Source organism: Muscardinus avellanarius (assembly GCF_963383645.1).
Source record: "Muscardinus avellanarius genome assembly, chromosome: 3".
Classification (NCBI taxonomy): Eukaryota; Metazoa; Chordata; class Mammalia; order Rodentia; family Gliridae; genus Muscardinus; species Muscardinus avellanarius.
In genome coordinates this window covers 58,697,545-58,722,871 of record NC_137788.1, presented here as the reverse complement: position 1 = coordinate 58,722,871, position 25,327 = coordinate 58,697,545, and the positions used below count along the sequence as shown (strand labels likewise).

The 25,327-nt window shown below is 44.4% G+C and overlaps 1 protein-coding gene across 1 annotated transcript in view; it reads right to left on the bottom strand.

Annotated features, from left to right (window-relative positions):
- IL12RB2 (interleukin 12 receptor subunit beta 2) overlaps positions 1 to 25,327 on the bottom strand; it is a gene marked incomplete at both ends in the record, with an annotated part of 78,985 nt that overhangs the window by 19,446 nt on the left and 34,212 nt on the right. The window contains 4 exons of the mRNA XM_080693388.1: positions 3,456 to 3,614; positions 3,699 to 3,797; positions 8,782 to 8,982; positions 12,092 to 12,311. Of these exons, the coding sequence (XP_080549514.1) occupies positions 3,456 to 3,614; positions 3,699 to 3,797; positions 8,782 to 8,982; positions 12,092 to 12,311 (679 nt within the window). The remainder of the gene's footprint in view (positions 1 to 3,455; positions 3,615 to 3,698; positions 3,798 to 8,781; positions 8,983 to 12,091; positions 12,312 to 25,327) is intronic.

The window sequence follows — 25,327 nt, the reverse complement described above, 5'->3', positions numbered from 1 at the left end:
AGCACCTACTGGGTGCCTGACTATATGCTAGGTACAGAGGAGACAAAGTATGAAATGGGTCTGGGAGTAGAGCCTGGAGGTAGAAAGCCCCTGGGCTCCATCCCTAGTACCACCAAAAAAAAAAAAAAAAAAAAAAAAAAAGACCCAAGGCAGAGGGAGCCCTTCCTCCTCAGAACACACCCCTCCGTTCACTATTGTGATGCTTTTCTTTGCAGGTGTCTTTCTCCTTCTTCCTCAACCTAATGGCTCATGAGAAACAGCTCTTGTGAAGTCACCAAGGATTCACGATTGCCAAATGCAGTAAGCAGTTGTCAGTCCTTGAATATAGCTTGTATATAGTTACATCCTCTCTTGCGCTCTCTGAGGGAACAAGGGTAGTCCATCAATAAGTGTTTACTGAATTAAAGAAAAATTTCATCTAGATTGGTATGAAGTAGGGCTCTCCTTCCTTTCAATAATCTTCTATAGGTTTGTTTTTTTGTGTGTGGGAGGAACCCAGGGGCATTCGACCCCCAAGCTACAGCCCCTGCCCTATTTTTTATTCTTTATTTTGAAACCAGGTCTCACTGAATTGCAAAAGTAGCTGAGGCTGTCCGCGAACCGCGATCCTCCAGTCTCAGCCTCCCGAGTGCTGGGATTACAAGTGTGCACCACCACACCCGGCTTTTCTATGGGCTTCTGATTCCTCACATTTGTGGCAAAATAAGGTAGAAATTTTTGTCTGATGTCTACAAAAACAGCTTCAAGAACCAACTTCAGTTGGAAACAAGCATCTCAGTTTAAATTCTGCCAGAGTGAAATTTTATCTTGGTTGGGAGGCTGAGACAGGAGGATCACAGTTCACGGACAGCCTCAGCTACTTAGTGAGGCCCTTTGTAACTCATTTGGACCCTGTTTCAAAATAAAGAATAAAAAAATAGGGCTGGAGGTGTAGCTCGGAGGTAGAATGTCCCTGGGTTCCATCCCCAGTACTGCAAAAAAAATTATTTTGGGTGCAAATTTCACATGAAGAATTCCAAATGCCCCATGAAAAGGTCAACTGACTTCTTGGGGTGTATCACCCCTTAGATGGACTGACTCACTCTGAACTGACTCACTCTGATAGACTAGTGGGAAGGAAGCAGTTCTGTTTGCTGATAGTCTGTTATCCTATTTTATCAGTGATAGGATACTTAAATGACTGTAAGGCTTTATAATGGAATATTATGGAGCTGTTAACAAAGAACGAGACAAATTCATATAGAGTTAGGTGAAAAATCTAATATGTATTATTGAGTGGTATACATCAGAATTTAGAAAAAGATACCAAATATATTCTTGTGTATGCATTAAAAATTTTTGAAGAACACATAAAGATCAACTAGTAGCCAAAGTGCAAAGAAAGGGAGAATTTTCATTTTATATCTTTCTGAACTATTTGAAATTTTAATCATGTGTAAGGATTATTTATAATAAAAATTAACTAGATTTTAAAGTCATAACTCGTAGAGAAGCAATACTGCAGATTTTTTTTTTTTTCCACAGAACTAGGGATGGAACCCAGGGGCATTCTACCTTTGGCCTCACCCCCAGCCCTATTTTTTATTCTTTATTTTGAAACAGGGTCTCACTGAGTTGCAAGGGGCCTAAGTAGCTGAAGCTGGCTGTGAACCACAATCCTCCTGTCTCAGCCTCCCCAATGCTGGGATTACAAGTGTCAAGCGTGTGCCAACACACCCGGCACTGCAGATGTTTTAAGGTCAAGAGGAAAGACAGACTTCCCATGTAAACATTATTCCTGCAGGTAGCTTTCTGGAATCTACATCTTAGAGTGCTTTTGTCACATTCTTCTTGAACCTAAAACTTTTTTTTTTTTTTTGTGCTGGGATTGAATCTAGGGACATTCTATCTATCTCCAAGTTATACCTCCTGCTATATACATTATTATTTTTTTTTTTTTTGGTGGTATTGGGGGTGGAACCCAGAGGCTTTCTACCTCCGGGCTGTACTCTCAGACCTATTTTATATTTTATTTGGAAACAGGTTCTCACTAAGCTGCTGAGATCCTTCGAACCTGTGTGATCCTCCTGTCTCAGCTTCCCAAGCGTGGGGATTACAAGCTTGTGCCACCGCGCCCAGTTTCAGCCCTATATTTTATTTATTATTTTGTTTATTTTATTTTATTTTTTATTTTTTTTTGTGGTACTGGGGGTGGAACCCAGAGGCTTTCTACCTCTGGGCTATACTCCTAGACCTATTTTATGTTTTATTTGGAAACAGGGTCTCACTAAGTTGCTGAGAGCCTCACTAAGTAGCTGAGGCTGGCTTCTAACCTGCGCAATCCTCCTGTCTCAGCCTCCCAAGCGCGGGGATTACAAGCTTGTGCCACCACGCCCGGCTATTATTATTATTATTATTATTTTTTTTTTTTGCGGGTCTGGGGATGGAACCCAGGGGCATTTGACCTCTGAGCTACACCCCCTGCCCTATTTTTTATTCTTTATTTTGAAACCGGGTCTCACTGAGTTGCAGAGGGCCTCACTAAGTAGCTGAGGCTGTCCGCGAACCGCGATCCTCCAGGTCTCAGCCTCCCAAATGCTGGGATTACAAGCATATTGTTTTGTTTTTAAACAGGATTTCTGTAGGCTGCTGAAAGTCTTGCTAAGGTGCTGAGGCTGATCTAGGACCTGGGATCCTCCTGTTTCAGCTGTAATCAGTACTGTAATTAGCAGGCGTGCACCACCATGCCCGGCTCTAATAACTCTTATGAAAAAAAAAATGCTTCTTCTTTATGATAAATGCTCTTGAAAGAAAGCCAACTACTTAAAAAATAAAGTCAAACCAAGAAAGAAAGAAAGAAGAAAAAAAAAGCTCTGATTAAATCAAAGATTGGAACATCCTGTCTGGCAAGTGACTTAGAGCAGTTACATGAGTGAATGATTCATGAAATCATTTGAGATAATGTCCCAGCCAGAATTTATTTTAATTGCATTGGCTTTATAGTTATAGAATAATTATGGGTCATAAAGGGTTCCTTAAACAGTATCACATTTTATCCATTTTAAGGAGAAAATAATATGCTACAGTCACAATTGCAAATGTGGGGATTTAAAAGTTCTCCAAACGTGTTGCTCGCAAACCTCAAGGGTCTGTATTTTTAGTATTAAAGTGCCTTTATTGCTTTTTAAATGCTCTTTCTCCTTCTGAGCAGGCACCTTGAGAGCCCCATCCACTTACTTCATCTCTGCATCCTTAGCAATTTGCTTGGCACCTAACATACACTCAGTAACTTTGCATGCATGCATGCAGATGTCTTTTATTTGTCTTCATTCAATTCATTTTATGAATGCTCCTGGAGTCCTTACCAAGTGCTAGGCATGGTGCTAGCACTCTTAGGTGGATATGTGCATGGGCCAGCTTGTGTTTTCTCAATATGCCAACAAGGAGGCCTGGCCGCACTCAGTTCTCACACGTACCACAGAGCTCAGGCTGGGAATCCGAGTCCCGTGCCTTCCAGTAGATCCTGTAATGGAGGATGCAGCCCATTTGCTCCTGGACTGGAATGTGGTTCCATGAAATTAAAACGCTCCCCTTTTCCTCTGTGATGGCACTGATGTGGGGGCCGCTGAGTGGTGCTGGAAAGGACACAGGGCTTCTGTCAGACTCCAAACCCATGCCAGCGACCTCAGTGCAATCTGGCAACAGGTCCCAAGGCTCACCTTTGTGCTTGGAGTTGCCCAGGATGGAGCTGCATCCTCCTTGGTCTCTGGACAGTGCGTGCACGCGGATCTCGTAGCAGATGTACGGCCTGATGTTCTCTGCAAGGAAAAGGATTCTTACAACAGAGCCATTCCCAGGGAGTCATTTTAACATCTGCATTCAAGGCATTTCTTGTCTTTTTTTTTTCGTTTGAAGATATTTCAAGAACAGTCTGGACTGAGGATAGAGGGGATGATGTGAATCTCAGGTTCTCAGCATTTTATTGGCCCTGATGCCAGCTTCTGGAAGTCATGGCTCCCAACTTCCAAGGGTGAGATCAACCACCAGCCAACCTGGCTGCCTTTCCATATATACAAAAAAGTTGTTGTGATTAAGAAGAAAAAAATCTGGGTGTGATGGTGCACGCTTATAATCTCTGTCCTTGGGAGGCTGGGACAGGAGGGTCACAGGTTCGAAGCCAGCCTCAGCAACTTAGTGAGGCTCTCAGAAACTTTGTGAGACCCTGTTTCCAAATAAAAAAGAAAATAGGGCTGGGGGTGTAGCTCAAAGGTAGAATGCCCCTGGTTCCATCCCCAGCACCCCCCACCCTCTTACACACCAAAAAAAAAAAAAAAAAAAAAAAAAAACATTCGAGTTCCAAGGACCACACAAATGCACATAGACTGCTTCTGGGTGGGTGCAGGGGCAAAACCAGAACAACTCACCTTCAAGAAAAAAGCTTTGGCTTCTACAAATAAATCCTGTGTTTACCAGGAGGTGAGGTGGGAGTTTGCTGGCCCAGCCCCTGCGTGCTTTTCTTTTCTTTTTTGGTGGTACTGGGGTTCCTGGAAGCCCTTCTACCTCCGGGCTCCACTCCCAGACACCTATTTTGTATTTTTATTCGGAAACAGGGTCTCTTAAGCCAGCGCGCACGGCTGGCTTTGAACCTGTGTGATCCTCCTGTCTCTGCCTCCCAAACGCGGGGATTACAAGCGTGTGCCACCACACCCGGCTCTCCCTGGGTGCTTTTCTAATCCCATGATGCTTATCGGGATCTGAGGGGTGGCTCGGGATGACGCCTGGGTCTGACTAGGGCACTCTCGGTGTCACCCCGCCCCGTCCTGCCCTCCCCTCCTCCTACCTTGTTCCAGTTAGACCTCAGTTGCTTCATAGCCTGAAGATTTGGATGCTTCCCAGGAATGTTAATGCTCCTTTCTAGCTTTTAAAGTGCCACACTTTGCAATTTTTCTGTCAGTCATGAAGCTTACTGGCTAATTTTTCCCTGCCCAAATTCCTATTCCATGAATCTCAGATCTCTATTGAACATTTTTTTAAAAAAGGTCCCCCTCAATATATACTGCCTGTGACCTATCTTTAAATTCTGAATGAAATTTTAAAGGAAAAAGAGCGATAACAGTTACTAGGTAACTGTAGTATCTGGAGGTCAAAGCAAGGACTCTTCAAGATTGCTTAACTCCCTGTTGACAGGCGGCTAGTGTGGTGTCCCAGACACTGACAGTTCATTGAAACTTAATCTCTTCTTTTGGGGAGCAGGGGAATTTTAAATAATTAATCCCTTATGTAATCCAGCAAATAGGTCAGGAGAGACCACGACAAGACAGAAAGCGATGCCCCAGCTGTGTTTCAACCGGAGTTCATGAACCAAGTGAAATGGAGAAAATAACACCCGCCAGCCTTAGTCCTGGAATCCAAAGATTCTTTGTGGGTGGCTCTAGACCTAGAGGATCAAAAGGCCACACAGAATCGTATTTCATCCAGGAAGGTCTGGCAAGTGGGTTTCTACTCCTGTGCCTGGCTGCTTTGCCCAACCAACGAGTTTGCCCTGTGGAAGTCTAGAAGCTCAGATGAGCTCATTAAGCAAATGGCTCCCTTGCATGCTGCTATACAAAATATGTGATTTCGGGGCAGCCTTGGGAACTGCCATGTCAGAAGCTGTGGGTTTTGCCAGGCACAGCGACACATACCTGTAATCCCAGTACTTGGGAGGCGGAGACAGGAGGCTCGCAGGTTCAAGGCCAGCCTCAACAATTTAGCGAGACCATGTTTCAAAATAAAAAAATAAAAAAGGGCTGCTGGGGGGAAAAGTTCTGGGGTATAACTAGGAGGTAGATTGCTTCTTGGTTCAACCCTTGGCACCAAAGAATAAGAATAAGAAGCTCCCACTACCAAGAGTTTCTTCCTGTGAATGGCCACCCTTAGTGAAGAAGAGAAGATATTTGGCTCCAAACTTAGCTGACGTTTTCCCCTTTCCAGCAAAAGTAGAGCCCTGGAGTGTAATCCTAGAAGTAGTAGGGAGGCATGCAGAAGAGGGGCAGAACTAATCTGGAACTACAGGAAAGGGTTTCCAGAGGCATTGTTATATATATATATATATATTTTTTTTTTTTAATTTTTTTTCAGGTCTGGGGATGGAACCCAAGGGCATTCGACCTTTGAGCTACACCCCCTGCCCAATTTTTTATTCTTTATCTTGAAACAGGGTCTCACTGAGTTGCAGAGGGCCTCACTAAGTAGCTGAGGCTGTCCGCAAACTGCGATCCTCTGCTCTCAGCCTCCCAAATGCTGGAATTACAAGCCCGGCTATATTTTGAAGAAGTTCTATATGGTCAGACGTGTTTTTATCCACCTAGGACTGGACTGATGGTCTCTAGGCTTGGTGCCACTAACCTACAGTGCAGGTATTGGCTTATATTCTGAACCTTTCCAAAACACTCAATCCTCCCCAGGCAGATACTGGAAAGAGGCTGGTATGGGCCTCACTACCTGTGCAGGGCCATTTAAACTCATGGTAAGTAGGAATTAATTGTGTTCTCAGATTAACATTAACACAGACACGTAGCTAACCAAGTGTTTCCAAGCAGGAGAACAACTTTAATAAAGCCATTTGCTCATTAATGTATTGATTGTACTCAAATACATATTTCTAAAGGGCTTAAAAAACGCCGGGTATGGTGGCGCACGCTTGTAATCCCAGCATTCGGGAGGCTGAGACTGGAGGATCATGGTTCACGGATAGTCTCAGCTACTTAGTGAGGCCTCCACACCTTAGTGAGACCCTGTTTCAAAAATAAAGAATAGAAAATAGGGCTGGGGGTGTAGCTTGGAGGCATAATGCTGAGGCATAATTTGTTATTTTGAAACAAGATAAATATATATATATATAATGTATATATATATAATGTATATATATAATGTATATATATAATGTATATATATAATGTGTGTGTATATATATAATGTGTGTGTGTATATATATATATATATATATATATATATATATATATATATATATATCTCAGAGTCAGTAACAGCCATCAAACTAGCTCACCCCTGCCTAAAAGTCTCTTCTCTTCTCTAGGCTAAATCATTTCCAGATTAAAAGTTGTAGTTTCCCAATGCCTTCCTCATCTTGCTCTGGACCCTCTGGGTTGTCCAAGTAGCATTCTCTTTAGGGGTGATGATTAAAACTGGACCTACAGCCAGGCATGGTGGCACACACTTGTAATCCCAACATTTGGGAGGCTGAAACAGAAGGATCGCGCAGGTTTGAAGCCAACCTCAGCTACTTAGTGAGGCCCTTTGCAACTCAGTGAGACCCTGTTTTAAAATAAAGAATAAAAAAATAGGGCTGGGGGTGTCACTTGGATATAGAACATCTCTGGGATCTATCCCCAGTACCAAAACAAAAAACAAAAAACAAAAAAATCCTTGATTTACTAGATGTCTGGGCAGCCACACTATAAGAGACATGGGTAAGGACAAGCTCCTGGATTTTATTTTTTATTTATTTTATTTATTTAGTTTTCGTGACTATATATATAATCAGTAACAGCCATTGAACCTGTTCACCCCTGCCTAGAAGTCTCTTCTCTTCTCTAGGCTAAATCATTTCCAGATTAAAAGTTTTAGGTTCAAATGCCTTCCTCATCTTGTTCTGGATGCTCCGTGTTGTCTAAGTAGCATTCTCTTTAAGGGTGGTGATTAAAATTTGACCTAGTCTGGACAGCCAGACTATATAAGAGACACATGGATAAGGGCAAGCTCCTAGATTTTAATGTGATGTGCTCTATTTTATTATGCAAGTCTTGTGTCCTAAGTAGGGCACATGCAACCTCCTAGACTGGTATAATGATTGTCATGGTATAATGAAAATATTATGGGCCTTAGAGCATGTAAATCTATTAACCTCTCAGCTCTGAAACATCTAATAATAATGATATGATGGCCAAATTATCATGCCCTTAAATTATGTCAGGTACTGATCATAATGTTTTCCATATATGAATTTAGTTTGTTCTCACAGTCACCCAATGAGGTAGGTGATAGCGTCCTCATCTCTCAGACAAGATCAGGTGCGTTCGGGGTGGTATGGCCGTAGACGCATCCTCATCTTTCAGATGAGGAAACTGAGGCATGAAAGTTAGGTATTTTTCCCTAGACTACACAACTGTTAGTGACAGAGCCAGGACCTGGACCCAGTAGTCTGGCTGCAGACCCAGAGCTTTGAATCTCTGTGCCAAACTTACGCTTGAAGCGACTAAGTTCTGTCCAATCGTTCTGATGTATTTTCAGATACTTTCTTTCCCTTGATTCTAACCACTAACATATTAGGAATCTGAGGTTTAGAGACACAAATTGTCACATAGATACTTCTGAATTTATTATTATACCAGTGATAAATGGCAGACTTGGGAAGGAGAGATCTCCGGGCTTTCTAATCTGTACGATACATTTAAAAAATGCCTCTGAACGCACATGATTATTTTGAGTTTAAGTGAATTTCCAAAGATGGGGTTACACATCACACTGACAGGTTAACTTAGCTCTTAGTGATACTTGTTTGATTCAATTATTCATTCATTGTTATTGGGCACTGCGCTAGGGATGTGGTTTTACCCTCAATGCTGTATATTTAGCCAAGCAGTTCGCCTTCTGTGACTGTGCCACCTGGATGGACCCCAGGATCCTAGGTCATCATGTCCCTCCTTGTGATGGAAGGCAAGCCTCTGGGTCCCCGTCTTCAGTTTCCCCAAACAAACGTGGACTTGGTAGTCCCCTAGAAGGAAGGTGCACGATTAATACCTGATATCTGAGCAGACACATTGTAGGGGGGGATCCGTAGCCAATTCAGAGGGGGCCGTGTGCTGCCCCTGAGGTGGAGCGCCCTCCATTCTACCACGTACTGCTGAACCGCGGGGGCAGCTTTCCCGGGAGGCCGCCAGCTCACCACCATGCTGTCCACACCCTCTGAGTTTGCAGACACCTGGACGGGAGCAAGCAATCCTGTATGAGGGAAAAGAGGAGGGACAAAATGAGAGTAAATAAGGACACAATAGCTCATACCAGCCTTAGGAAGAATGATTCTCCCTCTAAGACTTCAGCACCACAGATTTCAGTTCATCCCACTTCTCAGTCCCTGGAGAACCAGCATCCAGCTTGCACAGAGACTCCCTTTATTTGCAGAAATACCTTACCCTTCACATTCCATTCCTTCTTCTAATCTGGTGTCCCCTCCAAAAATGCCTGCTCTAGTGAATGTAGAATGTACTCTTCTAATCCAGCTTCCAGGTGTCTATTTATTTATTTATTTATTTATTTATTTATTTATTTATTTATTTATTTATTTTTGTACTGGGGATGGAACCTAAGGACATTCTACCTCCAGGCTACACCCCCCAGCCCTTCTTTATTTTTTTTTTTTGGTTTTGAAACAGGGTCTCACTGAGTTGTCGAGGTTGGCCTTGAACCTGTGATCCCCCTGTCTCAGTCTCCCACATATTGGGATCACAGATGTGCGCCACCATGCCCTGCTCATATGTCTATTTAGACATATGTGTCCTTGAAAATTTATGCTGTTTTGTACTCGTGTGTTGTATTTTCATAAAACATATATTGAGAGAAATGTTTTTTATAAGGCCGGCATGGCGACTCATGCTTTTTAATCTCAGTATTTGAGAGGTGGATACAGGAGGATTATAGGTTTGCAGCCAGCCTCAGTTATTCATTGAGACCCTCTGCAACTTAGTGAGATAGATCCTGTTTCAAAATAAAGAATTGAAAATAGAGCTAGAGGTGTAGCTTGGAGGTAGAGTGCCCCTGGGTTCCATCCCCTGTACCACAAAGAAGGAGAGGGAGAAGGAGAAGGAGAAGGAAGAGAAGGAGATAACACAAAAAAAACCTAGACTTCAATTGGCAATGACTTCTTTAAATTAATTGACTGATTGATTGATTGTGGTACTAGGGATTGAACTCGGGGCATCTACCCCAGCCCTATTTTTTTAATTCTTTATTTTGAAACAGGGTCTCACTGAGTTGCAAAGGGCCTTGCTAAGTAGTAGCTGAGGCTGTCTGTGAACAATGATCCTCCTGTCTCAGCCTCCCAAATGCTGAGATTACAAGTGTGCGCCACCATGCCCCACCTGTATTATCTTCTAATAGTTTTATAGTTCTCCCTTTTGTAGGTAGGTCTAGCTTTGTGGGTTTGTAGTCTGTAAGTTTAGTTTGGGTTTATCTATTTTCTCCGCCTCAGCTGCCTTTCCCTGAGGCCGGGATTATCAATTACTTACTAAATCCCTTCCTTAAACATCTTCTTTGGCCAGGGAACATCCGGTCTGAAACCTCTGAGCTTCCAGTACAGCTGGGTGTGACAGGTGACCAGAGGGCCACAGGGCCAGTGTTTCTGTGTGACCTGGGGTGAAGGCCTTGAGAGTGAGGCCCGGCTCTTCTCTCTGCTGCTGGAAGGAAGCAGCCAGAGCTCTGGCAGCCCTGTTGGATCAGTTCCATCGTGAGGCTGAAAGCCAAGCTCAGAAAGAAGAGGAGTCTGGAGTCCTGGTGTCACAAAGCCGTCACACCATCCTGGGCTGTCTATCTGGGAACTTCTTTCATATGTGAGAACAAATAAGTCACTGTAATCAGGCCTTTGGTAAGAGCAACTCTAATGCCTGAAAGTGATTCTCAACTCACATGCCAACTTAAGGTTATATAAATGCTTATCTGTATTTTCTTCTAGTCATTTTTGTCTATTGTATTAGCCTATGTTGTCTGTTGCATTATCCTATGTCTATTTTGTCTACTATATTCTCCTGTGTAGTCATATAAATCCTATTTATGACTGAAGAGATATACAACCTACAACCAAGACTTAATAGTGTACATAAAATAATAATTTTTTAATAAAAACTTCTTGAAAATAATGCTTGCTAGACCTACATGTACATAAAATTATTACAGTGTATTTTGGGGAAGAATCTAATTACTGAATATTTTCTATTTAGGCATTTTTTGAGCCCGGCTCATTTTCTTAGCTTTTTTCCTGAGAAATTAACTTTCAAAGAATATGACTATAAATGTGAGACTCTAGATCAAATTGGGAGTTTTTTTGATGAAGATAATTGGATACATTTGTGTAATAAAGAGCCATACTAGCCGGGCGTGGTGGCGCACGCTTGTAATCCCAGCATTCGGGAGGCAGAGACCAGAGGATCGTGGTTCGAGGACAGCCTCAGCTACTTAGTGAGGCCCTCTGCAACTTAGTGAGACCCAGTTTCAAGTTAAAGAATAAAAACTAGGGCAGGGGGTGTAGCTCAGAGGTCAAATGCCCTCGGGTTCCATCCCCAGACCTGCAAAAAAACCAAAAACCAAACAAACAAAAAAACCCGAGCCATAGTATAGCAAAATTTTACCTGATTTACTACAGTCAGAATTTCATTTTAATATTATTGGTTTTAGCTCAGGACCGTGGTGCATACCTGTAATTCCAGTGCTTGGAAGCTTGGAGGCTGAGACAGGAGGATTACAGGTTCAAGGCTAGCCCCAGCAACTTAGCAAGACCTTCAGCAATCTAGTGACACCCTGTTTCAAAATTAAAAAATAAAATAGAGCTGGGAGTATGGCTTGAAGGTAGAATGCCTCTGGGGTCAGCCTTCAGTACTAAAAACAAACAAAAACAAAACAAAAAAATTACTGTTTTTAAAACACATTTCTATAAAAGAATAGAAAATAGGGCTGAGGAAGTAGCTTGGAAGTAGAATGCCCCTGGGTTTGATCCTAGGTACCACACACACAAAAAATCTAATTGAAAGGTATTAATGTTAAACTTAATGCAACTAATATTTCCTCAACTAATACTTATTAAGGACCTGCTATATATTGAATTTCACAATGACTTGCCTGATAAGCAACATAATTCTGATCTTAGAGAGGAAAAAATTAAAGTACAGGGGTGTTAATTCACTTGTCCAAACCACTCAAGGGCTGAGCGGCAGAGACAGCTATTGCCTTTGAAGTCTGAACTCCTAGCTGCTCACGCCAGGCCCTAGGCTGGGTCTGCTGGAGACGAGAGATGAGCAGGACATGGTCCCACAGGTCAAGCTGAAGGGAAGCGGGCACCTACCTCTGCCACAGAGGTCCGTTACGTTTATACGAGTGGGCCGGGAACTGCCTTTTGAGTTGACCGCAGACACGGCCACAGTCCAAACGCCGGTTCTAGGAACCACCCAGGTCCAGGAGGTATGTCCTGTGGTGTTCTGTAGTGTAATGTTCCTCCCTGTCACCTCCTGCAAGGTCACCTGATAGTGGAGGATTTTCCCTCTGGCCTCTGATAGACTCAGATTCTGCAATAAAAACACAAGTTCACATCCACTTACTGTTGACTCAGAGAAGAACACTGGCTGCTCTGCGCCTGGACCACTTGGACCCTGCTGCAGGAGGCTACGCTTGAGTGACCCTTCACGTATACTTCTTAGTCTCTACCACGCATAGTTACAGAGCCACCCACCCTGCACAATGGCCATTTAGAGGAAAAAAAAATCACTTAACTTTTTTTGGCGGTATGAGGGATTGTACCTCTGAATTCAGGGACTATATTCATTGTACTTCTGAATTCAGGGACTATAGCCCAGACTGATTTTATTTTATTTTATTTATTTATTTATTTATTTATTTATTTATTTATTTATTGGTGGTACTGGGGTTCCTGGAAGCCTTTTCTCTGGGCTACATCCCCAGACCTATTTTTTTATATATATACTTTTTTATTTGGAAAAAAAAAAAAAAAGCCAGCCACGCTAGTCTAAGCCAGCGTGGCTGGCTTCGAACCTGGGTGATCCTCCTGTCTCTGCCTCCCAAGCATGGGGATTGCAAGCGTGTGCCACCATGCCCAGCTATTTTTTATTTTTAACAAAAATTAATTTTTTAAAAAGTATTTTGTGGGCCGGGCATGGTGGCGCACGCTTGTAATCCCCGCGCTTGGGAGGCGGAGACAGGAGGATCACGCTGGTTCGGAGCCAGTCTCTCTGGCTTAAGAGACCCTGTTTCCAAATAAAAAGTATAAAAATAGGTCTGGGAGTATAGCCCGGAGGTAGAAGGGCTTCCAGGAACCCCAGTACCACACACACACAAAAGTATTTTGTGGGTCTGGGGATGGAACCCAGGGGTATTCGACCTCTGAGCTACACCCCTTGTCCTATTCTTTATTTTTTATTTTGAAACAGGGTCTCACTAAGTTGTGGAGGGCCTAAGTAGCTGAAGCTGTCCACAAAGCGCAATCCTCTGGTCTCAGCCTCCCAAATGCTGGGATTACAAGTGTGTGCCACCACACCCAGCTTGATTTTACTTTTTATTTTGAAATAGGGTGTCACTAAGTTGTGAAGAGTCTCACTAAGTTGCCAAGGCTGGCCTGGAACCTACAATTCTCTAAGTATTGAGATACAGGTGTGTTCCACCATGCCTGGCTTTCAAAAGATAATTTTGAAAAGATAATTCATCAAAACACAGGGATTTTTCTTTCTTACTTCAAAATGAAACTTGCTAATGGTAAACAACTCGATGCAGCCACTGGAATGAGCCTGGACTCTGAACTTAGCAGATCTGGATCTGAGCTCTTTCCCCGCTACTCCCCCAGACCCAGAGCCAGGCACTCAGCCCCTCTGGGTCTGTGCAACAGGCACATACCCACACATACAACTTTTAATATAGGAAGTGCGATGCTGCTCAGAACATCAAACACAAGACTTTCAAGAGCTAAACCAGTAGCATCTATACTTAGTGAATTGAATTAGCCATCTGTGCTAGGAAACGAAGAAACTGTTCGTAAATGTGTAACTAACAAGTTTTGGAACTGCAAAAATTCCAATTGAGATCATTTGGGAGCAATCCCAGAAAATAAGCAGAAAACGAATGATTTATATTGTAGCCCTGTTTGGACAAGACCCTGGGAAACAGAAACATAGAAAGGGGAGAGCTATCGAGTCTAAAGCGTGGCGCCCGCCTGCCTTGCGCAGAGAGAGGAAGGCTCGCTTGCCAGATGTCAGTGGCCTGGTGTCTTGGCACCGCCTCCCCTGGTGGGTGGGGACCTCCAGTTGGCTTTGCTGAAGGACACACCTTAGGATCAGCTAACACCCCTTACTCTGGTCTCTGCTTACCAGGGCATCTAATAACTCTGTTTCCTATGATGACTATCCATCAGGAGAAGCTGGGTTCACATGAACATCTGGTTTACTGAAAAGCTGTATTTTTCACTTTAAGTGAATAAATTGGCCTTCTGATTATAACTCGGCTTCTGAAACAATTAGCGTACTGAGAGAGAATGTTCCGATTCGCTGACTCGAGCCTTCTGGTTGGCCCACAGCTGCATTCTCACTGCCAATTAATCTACAAGCAGCCAGCTTTTCATATTTCCATTTCTGAGAGTTTGATTCCTACAGGTCTGTTCTGGGAACCCTTTTGGGTCCACAGGGCCCAAGACTGAATATTACCTATAGTTGATGCACCAGGTAAATGCTGTGTTACTAAGGAACCCGTTAGGTGAACATCCAGCCTTTCTCTGAAGTTAGCATCTCAGACATCCGTCAGCCTGAGCTCACAGGTATGTTGCGTGGATTAAAATAAGCAAGAGCTATCTAGAGTAGGATGCTCTAACTTTTATACACTGTTGGTGGGGTTGTATATTGGTCCAACCATTACGGAGGTCAGTATGAATGTTCCTCAAAAGACTAGAAATGCAACCACCATATGAGCCAGCTATACCACTCCTCACTGTCTTTCCAAAAGAATTAAAGTCAGAACGCTACAGTGACACATGCATACTCGTGTTTACAGCGGCACAATTCACAAGAGCCAAATTACGGAACCGACCTAGGCGTCCACCAACAGATGAGTGAATGGATAAAGAGACTGTGGTGTATACACACAATGCAATTTTACTCAGTCATTAGAAACCAACAAAGTTATGTCTTATGTAGGAAAATGGATGGAACTGAAAATTATTGTGCTGAGATCAGCCAGACTCAGAAAGTCAAGGGGCATATGTTTTCTTTCATACGTGGAAGCTAGAGAAAAATTAAGAAACAAAAAGCCTTCATATAAATGAGGCGACCAGTAGAATAATGGAGGGAGATGGGGGAGGGAGTTGGGGAGGAGTAAAAGGAGAAGTGATGAAGGAAACAGTCCAAATAATGCTGTGTCCCTACATGAAGGCATCACTCCCAATCACACTAACATGTATGAAGAGGGGGGTGGGGTGGGACCTGATGGAAAGCATGCCAAGTGCCGTGAGCACGTATGAATGTCTCACCTTGAACCTCACTATGATCTATAATACAATACACCAATAAAAGCCTAAATATGAAATATGATGCTCTAAGCTGTAATTAACAAACATACCCACTGTCAGAGGAGATTAAAAAAATGTAAAATAACTGTAAATTAAATTAAATGTATATTATTATTATTATTATTATTATTATTGTGATATTGGGGGTGGAACCCAGATGCTTTCTACCTCTGGGCTGTACTCCCAGACCTATTTTATATTTTATTTGGAAACAGGGTCTCACTAAGTTGCTGAGAGCCTCACTAAGTAGCTGAGGGTGGCTTCAAACCTGTGTGATCCTCCTGTCTCAGCCTCCCAAGCGCAGGGATTACAAGCCTGTGCCACCACGCCCAGCTAAATTAAATGTAAATTAAAGTGAAAGCTTGTTAGGGAAGAGCATTCCCTTAGCTGTCTTTTGCTCCATCCTTCCCTGTCTGCTGCTCTGTAGGTTGAGAGGTCAGTGCACCCCACCCTGACCCATGCTCCCTCACCCAGACACTCCCCTGGGGTTAGCTGATCTCCCAAGGCTACTATTCTTGCCAAGAACCCAAGAGGCTTCCATCCCACTTTAACAACCGAGGAAATAGCAATAATTGGGAGGAAAATAAAAAGGTTCCTTGAAAACCAGCCTTTATTGCCACCCTCTCTCTGTCCTTCCCAGGCACCCCAGAAATCTGATTCCATCCAGTGCTAAAATGCTGGGGAAGGGGGAAAGTACCATCTTGGGCCAACAGGCTTGCACGGCGAGCGCTATGAAGATGCAGCTGAGCACAGCTGGCTAGTGAATGGAGGCCCGGTCAGGCTGGCGAAGGTCCCCAGAGGTACGAAAGGGCCTGGACTGAGACCCTTTTATTTCCCCCTCCATGACCCAGATTGTGGAGTTAAAAATATCATGGAGCGGTTGAGGTGGCATGGAAGTGGCTAAGCAAGCAAATATAGCATCCTGCGGGATTACGCTTATATAAAACATGAAGCTCAGGTTTTGCAATAAAGGTTATCCTCTCTCGGATAATTGGTCTCCTTAACTGAATTGGAAAATGGGCCTAAGAGGTCCAACAGGGTCCCTGGAGCAAAACACTGAATGAGCCCAAAGGATTAGAGGTACTTAGCCAAGTGGGTGCTTAGTCTCCTGAAAACTGTGCAATTAGTTTGGAAAGGAAGGATGAAAGGAAGGAAGGAAGGAAGGAAGGAAAAGGAAGGAAGGATGGAAGAAAGGAAGAAAGAAGGAAAAGAAAAAGAAAAAGCTGGGCATGGTGGTGCACGTTTATAATCTCCATACTTGGGAGGCTGAGACAGGAGGATCGCCAGTTCAAAGCCAGCCTTGGCATCATGGCAAGTCTCTCAGAAACCCAGTAAGATCCTGTTTCCAAATAAAGAAATAATATCAGGCTTGGGGGCATAGCTTGGGGGTAGAATTCTTCTAGGTTCAATCCCTCGTACCAAAAAAAGAAGAAAGAAAACAATGGTATCTAGAATTCATTTTGCCTGGATTGTGCCGGCCCCGATGGAGTGGGATAGCATTATGCAACCACAAAACAAGAGTCTCTACAGATGAACAGTTAATCCAGCGTCTCATCTTACAGATGGAGAAACAGGGACCCAGCGACTTTCTCAAGGGGTAGATGGAGAAGGTAGGATAGCACCCAGAGCTCTCTGCTCCTAGGCCAGTTCCGTCCCTCTGCTGTGACACGCTGCTCCTCCTGCTGAGACAGCCGCCTGGGGCTGGCGTCTAGGCTGCCCTGTCTCACCGGAATCCCCGGTTGCCCTTGCAAAGGGCCTTGCAAAGCATCCTCCCTTAAAGTGAGGTCGTGACGCAGTCTGACACACATCAACACCGGCATGAGCTCAGCACTGTGGAGAGGGTGGGACCCAGAACCCTTCCTCTCCGGAGCCAGCAGGTTCTGAGTCACAAGCAGACAAGCTGTGAACCCAGAAGGACTGCAGTCTTGGGGAGCCAGCCGACTCTTCCCGGATGAACTTATTTATACTCTAGCACTGCTTATTTGTGTGTGGGTGACAAGGGAGAAAGGAACAGTTAGCAGTTAACCATGAGTCAGGAGCTTTCCATCCACTGTCACGTTTAGCCTGTTGAACTCGCCAAGCGGATGAGGAGGCTGAGGCTCCGCGCTCAGGGCCGGCTCCCGCGGTCCCCGCAGCCACGTATCTGAGACTCGAGAGCGCCCTCTGGCGGGCGCGAGGGAGGACGGCGCTATCAGCGTACAGGCTGGCAAGGCTGGTGGTCTTCTGAGACCTGGTGTACTCTCCACAGGGCTGAGTGTGGGCCTCAGGCCTGTGCGCCTGCTGCCGCCCTCCCTCTCCTATTGGCAAGAGTGTGCTGAAAAGGAAAATCTGCCGGACTGAAATCCCTACTTCGGGTCTGTTTCTGCTTCGTCCTGGGGAATATGGTTGAAACTTAGCATGGAAACCCTTTCTGGCCCAATTATGAGAAGTGGAGAGTGAATGGCTCTCAACAAACATATGCAAATATTTTGGAGGAAAGGTGTGTCTATGAATTGATAAATAATTTCTGAAGACTTCTTAAGACTTAAGACTTTCTTCTTAAGAAACCTACTAAGCTGGGTGTGGTGATGCATACCTGCAGCGCCAGTACTTGGGAGGCTAAGACAGGAAGATTGCAGATTTGAGCCTGTGCGTGGTTCAGCCAGCCTCAGCAACATAGCAAGACTCTGTTTCAAAATAAAAATTAGTTTATAATCCCAGCATTTGGAAAGCTGAGAAAGTAGGATGGCGGTTCGAGGACAGCCTCAGCTACTACTTGGTGAGGCTCTCTGCAACTCAGTGAGACCCTGTTTCAAAATAAAGAATAAAAAATAGGGCTGGGGATATAGCTTGGAGGTAGAATGCTCCTGAGTTCCATCCTCAGTACCCACCCAAAAAAAAAAATTAAAATAGGGCTGGGGTGCAATTAGGAGGTAGACTGCCCCTTGATTCAATCCTTAGTCTCTGTCTGTCTGTCTGTCTGTCTGTCTCTCTCTCTCACACACACACACCACCACCACCACCACCACCACCACTACCACCGTACTGGAACTGTAATAAAGGAGTGCTTTACTTTTGAACTTTGAATGCAAATAATAGAGGGAAGAAATCTAAATATATTAGAGCTTAGACCGTATAGAAGAAGAGCTGCTATAATCAATGTCCCAGTGAAAGCTGGAAAAATTTGAATATATCAGTCACAGGTTTTTCTTTCTTTTGATTTATGGTTTTATATCTCATTTTTTTTTCAGTACTGCGAATGAAACCCAGGGGCACTGTAACTCTGAGCTATACCTCCAGCTCTATTTTTTATTCATTATTTTGAAACAGGGTCTCACTGAGTTGCAAAGAGCCTCACTAAGTAGTAGCTGAGGCTGTCCATGAACCGCAATACTCCTGTCTTGCCTCCCAAGTGCTGGGATTACAAGCGTGCGCCACCATCCCCGGCTTTAATTTATGGTTTTGGAATACACTGACTTTGCGAGTGTATGCGTGATGATGGGTATTAAATCCAGGGTCTCACACTGGGCAAGTGCTTTATCACTAAACTATACCTCCAGGGCTTTGGTTCTTATCAGGGGGAAGATCTCTGGCCAGCCTGTCTTCCTTCCTTCTTCCTTATTCCTTTGGATTAAAACCATGGGCATTCTACCTTCAAGCTACACCCTCAGCTTTTTCTGTATATACATTTTTTTTTTTTTTTGGTGGTACTGGGGTTCCTGGCAACCCTTCTACCTCCGGGTTACACTCCCAGACCTATTTTTATACTTTTTTATTTGGAAACAGGGTCTCTCAAGCCAGTGCGGCTGGCTTCGAACCTGCGCGATCCTCCTGTCTCTGCCTCCCAAGCGCGGGGATTACAAGCGTGCGCCATCACGCTTGGCTCTGTATATACATTTTTGAAATAGGATCTCACTAGATTGCTGAGAGTCTCACTACGTTGATGAGGCTGGTCTCAAACCTAAGATCCTCCTGTCTCAGCCTCCTAGGACTAGGATTACGGGCGTGCACCACCATGCCCAGCTAGATCCTTGGCTTTCTTGTTTCACTACCTGACAGCTATGTATCTTGGGCTGGTTATTTTACCAATTTGAGCCACCATGTCTATATTTATAAAATGAGGATCATTCTATGCATAGCACAGGCTGACAGGAACATCTGTGAGCTAAGAGAAGTCAGCTGTTCCAGAGCATGCTTGGCACGTGACTAATGTGACTCAGTGAGTGTCTTTCAGTTACTCTAAAGTAACACAAAAACCATCGTGGTTGGCACTTTTCCTATCATACTTACTTGACTCTTCTCTCAATCTGTGGAGAGACAGCCATCTTTTTTTTGGGGGGGGTCGTGGGGATTGAACCCAGGGGTTATTCTATCTCTGAGTTACACTTCTAGCCCTATTTTTATTTATTTATTTATTTATTTATTTATTTATTTATTTATTTATTTATTTTTGTGGTACTGGGAATGGAACCTAGGGGCATTCAACCTCTGAGCTATACCACCGACCCTATTCTTTATTTTGAAACAGGTTCTCACTGAGTTGTGGAGGGCCTAACTAAAGTAGCTGAGGCTGTCCTCGAATTGTGACCCTCCGGTCTCAGCCTCCCAAATGCATGTATCACCATGCCCAGCTCTAGCCCTATTTATTTATTTATTTATTTGTTTGTTTGTTTGTTTGTTTATTTATTTATTTTTGCAGTTCTGGGGATGGAACCCAGGGGCATTCGACCTCCGAGCTACAGCCCTGCCCTATTTTTATTCTTTATATTTTGAGACCGAGTCTCACTGAGTTGCAGAGGGCCTCACCAAGTAGCTGAGGCTGTCTGCGAACCGCAATCCTCATATTTTAAAACAGGGTGTAAGTTGCAGAGGCTGGCTACAAATCTGTGATCTTTCTGTGTCCACCTCTCAAATACTGGGATCACTAGTGTGTGGCACCATGCTCAGCTGAGATAGCCATCCTGACTCTTGGCTTACCCTGCATCTCTCTGTAGGAGTCTCACTAGTGCCATACAGTTGATTAAAAGTTTAAAGCTGGGTGCCTGGAGTCAGAACTCACAACTGCCTTCTCCAGATCCAGTCCACAGTGAAAGCTTTCCTCTCTACTTTGATATGGCGTCTCACTGTTTTGCCTGAGCTAGTCTTGAACTCCTGGCTAAGCTATCCTCCTGCCTTGGCCTCCTGTGTTGCTAAGACTATAGACACCATACCAGCTGTACCCAGCTTTTGGCTCAAAGTTATAAAAAAATCACTCCACTGATCTCCTCCTTTTGCGGCTCTCTCTTCCCCCAGCCTGTCAGCTCATCTTAGAACCCGCAGGGTCAGGCGCGATGTTCAAATCCTGCCAGGGACTTAGAACACCCTGTTCATAATGAGCTTGCTAATCTTTACAGTGATCTCATGTGATAGACACACTATTAACTACACATTACTCCTGAGGGAAGTACAGCAGAGAGAGGTTAATCACCGTGCCCGAGAACGCAGAGCGGAGCTTAAAGCCAGATAGCACAGCCTGTCTACAAGCCTCAAGAGCTGGACCACGCTGATGGTGATATTTAGCACCCTGGAGTGGAATACACACTCCTGGGTATCCTGCTACTCTGAACTGCTTGAAGAGAGAGTCTAACCTCAAGCCTCGTGGCAGTTACTCTGGCATAATGATTTCTATCTTGTATTGCAGCTAGAAAAACAAGAAAACGGGGCAATCGTCCATGAGCTCAAAAAACCCCCCCGCATTTCAGCTGGCGCGACACGTGTGACTAGCAAGCGAGGGAGAGCAGCGTTCTCTTTCCAAAAATATCTTTGGAAATACTGTGCCCGTCTGTGATGGGGCAAGGTTTGGAAGGGAAAGGAGATAGAACTGAATATTGCAGCAATACCATCAAAATGTTACCATCTGCTGCCTTTGTAGAGAAATACTGATTCTGGAACTGGATACCTCCTATAGCTGTACAAAGGTTTCAGGCACCTGACAGGCACTCTTCCCTTGGGATTTTATTTTTTTACTTTTTATTTATTTATTTATTTATTTATTTATTTATTTTTTGCGGTACTGGGGATATTCAACCTCCGAGTAACACCCCCAGCCCTATTTTTTATTCCTTAGTTTGAAATAGGGTCTCACTGAGTTGCAAAGGGCCTCACTAAATAGCTGAGGGTGTCTGAGAACCATGATCCTCCTGTCTCAGCCTCCCGAAAGCTGGGATTATAAGCGTGCGCCACCACACTCAGCTCCCTTGGGATTTTAAATAGACCTTTGGCTGGGCGTGTTGGTGCACGCTTGTAATCCCTGCATTTGGGAGGCTGAGACAGGAGGATCACAGGTTCAAAGCCAGTCTCAGCAGTTTAGTGAAGCTCTCAGCAATTTAGTGGGACCCTTTTTCAAAATAAGATATAAAAAGTAGGTCTGGGGGTATACCCTGGAGGTAGAAGGCCCCTGGGTTCCATCTCCAGTACCACACACACACACACACACACACACACACACACACACATACAACAACAACAACAACAACAACAACAAAACCACCAAAGCTTCTTCCCACTTTTGGAACAAGAATTGTTTTAACTCTCCGTTGCCTGCCGGAGCACTGGAGCTGTGCAGTCCCCCAGGGGAGGTGGCTGCAGCTGCAGGAAGCCCTGGGGCCCTTGAAGTGCAGCTGGTCCATGCCACGCCACGGGAGCTGCTGTCTGGAGGGTGAGCTCTTAACAGCCAAGCCTGCTGGCACTTAGAAGATGCACCAGGCTGGGGCCTCCGAGGCCAGGATAAGAGCCTGCCAAGGGGTTAGGCCGGTGTCGGGAACAGCGAGGCCAGCATCGGAGCCTTCCATGAGGCAAGGCTGCTACTGAGGCCTCCGAGGCCGGGATCAGAGCCTGCCGAGCAGTTAGGCTGGTGCTGGGGCCAGCGAGGCCAGCATCGGAGCCTTCCGTGAGGCTAGGCTGGTGCTGGGGACTCCAAGGCTGGGATTGGAGCCTGCCAAGGGGTTAGGCTGGTGCCGGGGCCAATGGCCGGCATCGGAGCCTGCCATGAGGCAAGGCCACTACTGGGGCCTCCGCGGCCAGGATCGGAGCCAGCTGAGGGGTTAGGCTGGTGTCGGGGCCAGCGAGACCAGAATTGGAGCCTCCCATGAGGCAAGGCCGCTGCTTGAGCCAGTGAAGTCTGGATCAGTCCACCGGGTAGCCAGGCCACTACTGGGGCCGTCAAGAGTGGGATTGGTACTTGCAACACAGCATGCACAGAGAAATATTGCAGAAAATAAAAATCAGATGCTTCCCCTAATCAGCAATAACTAGGAGGAAAGGGGCAACAGGAAGAGGTCGAGCTATAGAAAGGGCCCTATAGTGAAGCAACTAAGGTGACCAATCAGAGGGTATGGAATAGGGGAGTATGGAGCTTCTTTAAAACACAGGAGGTACATAAACAAATGTATCAAAGTTAATCACCAAACAAGCATGGGATCTAGGGAGGGGGAGGGAATGGGATGAGGGCTGGATGAGGGCTAATTGGATGATGTGTGCTTGTATATCCTCTCAAGTCTTGTACTCCAATGTGATTGATATATGACTACAATGCACCAATTAAAAAATAAAATAAAATAAAATGAAAAAAAGAAGATGCATCAGTTTTCAAAGACTTAGTAGGAAAAGAAAATGGCTGTAAAATCATTCAGTGATTTTAAGTGTTCATTACATTTTGAAATGAGAATATTCTAGACATTAGGTTTTATTAATATATACATTAGGTTTAAGTATATTATTAAAGTTAATTCCACCAGTCTCTTGTTACTTTTTGTTTCATTTTACAGGGCTGGAGCTGGAACCAGGGCCTCATATATGCTTGGCAAGTGATCTACCACTTGACCATTGCCCTGGCCCTCTCTTTGCTCTTGAAATTAGCTACAAGGAGATTTTATTGTTTTATTTTGGGGTACCAGGAATTGAACCCAGGGTTATTCTACCTTTGAGCTATACCCCCAGCTCTTTTTTTTTTTAAATTTTGAAACAGGGTCTTGATAGATTGCTGAGGTTGGCCTTGAACTTGCAGTCCTTCTGTTTCAGCCTCCCAACGAGGTTTACAGACATGTACCACCATGTCTGACTGCCACAAAGATTTTTATTTTTTATTTTTGGCAATACTGAGGATTGAACCTAGGGATATTCAACCTCTGAGCTAATAACCTCAGCCCTATTTTTTATTTGAAACAGTTTCACTAAGTTGCAGAGGGCCTCAAGAACTGCATCCTCTTGTTTCAGCCTCCCAAGAACTGGGATTACAAGTGTGCACCACCAAACCTGGCTAGCACAAGAGAATTTTAAATCATGCAGGTGGCTCACAACTGCAACGTCTTTTATGTTTCTATGGGACGATGCTTCCATGCTTCACTAAAGTGATGCTTCTGCAATGAATCATAGTCAGGTGTTCCAGCCCCTGTCTGTTCTCTGCAGTCAGCTCCAGTATTAACTCCTGAGGTGAGTCCAGCTTCATTTGCACACAGGCATTTCTCTTCCAGACCCAGGGCCACTGTCATAATTTCAGAAGATGTATGATTTGTTATGATCAAGGCTGAAGAACTGAAGAGGAAACTCTGAAGGCTAATATGGCTTAACCCATGCCATAACTTTTTTATTCATTATCCATACATATATATTGAAGGTCTTCCGCCCTCTCTCCTTCTTCCTCTTCTTCTTCTTCTTCTTCTTCTTCTTCTTCTTCTTCTTCTTCTTCTTCTTCTTCTTCTTTTCTCTCTCTCTCTCTCTCTGTATATATATATATATATATATATATACAGATAGAGAATATATATGCATATATATATATATATATATATATATATATATGAAATATGAATGAGGGATTGAACCTAGGGACATTCTACCTGTGATTTATACTCCAGCCCTTTATTTTATTACTTTATTTTTCATTTTGAAACAGGGTCTTGCCAAATTACCAAGTGTCTCACTAAGTTGCTGAGGCCAGCTTGAATCTATAATCCTCCTGTCTCAGCTTCCCCAATAAAAATATTCCAAAATGTCCCAAGTAGGGCCAGGTGTAGTGGAGAACTTTTGTAATCCCAGTACTTGAGAAGGCAGAGACAGGAGGCATCACAGGTTTGAGGACAGCCTCAGCAACTTGTTGAGGCCTTTACAACTTAGGGAGACCCTGTCTCAGAATAAAAATAAAAAACAGGGCTGGGGGTGTAGCATGTAGCTCAGAAGTAGAATTCTCTTGGATTCAATTCCTAATCTCTCTCTTTCTCTCTCTCTCTCTCTCTCTCTCTCTCTCTCTCTCTCTCTCTCTCTCTCACACACACACACACAAACACACATGGGTGGAGAAAGTATCTTTTCTTTTTAAAGGATACATGCTGCCTTAACTAGAAGAAAACTGCTGAAATCCTGGATTGAAAGGCTTAACCAAAGCAATAAATGAAGGGAGGCCGCAGAGCAAGGCCGGTGGGGTCCGCGGGAGCTGCTGCTGCGGCTCCAGCAAGGTGCTGCAGGAGCCAGCTCCATTTTCTGCTTACTGAGTTTGTTGCTTTCACAGTGCCTGGGGGGCGGGGGTGTGTGTGTTTGTTTCATAGATTAGGTGGTACCTTCTGTCTTCAACATAGGAAATACTTTTTTCTCTTAAAAGTGGCTATGGTTAGAAAAAGTACCGGGTATTTTGGAGGAGAAACCAAGACCTGGGGACATGAGTAACTGTGGAGTCAACCGCAACAAGGCAAAGGCCTCCCTCACCCTCGACGCACTCACACCCGCTCACCCCACACATACAACACGCTTGCTGGCCAGCCTAGCCCACAGCAACGCACCTTCACGTTCACACTCACGCACATACACAGCGCTCGCAGCCTTCCACATGTGCAGACTCACGAGCTCACAGTCACACCTCACACTCACACACGTCTACACACACTCACCCTCACATACGTACACAAGCCATTCACCACAGACATCTCACACACTCACATGCAGGAACATTAACACCCACACCCACACCCACAGGTCTCCAGGCCCAGCAAGGCGCTCTCTCATGTA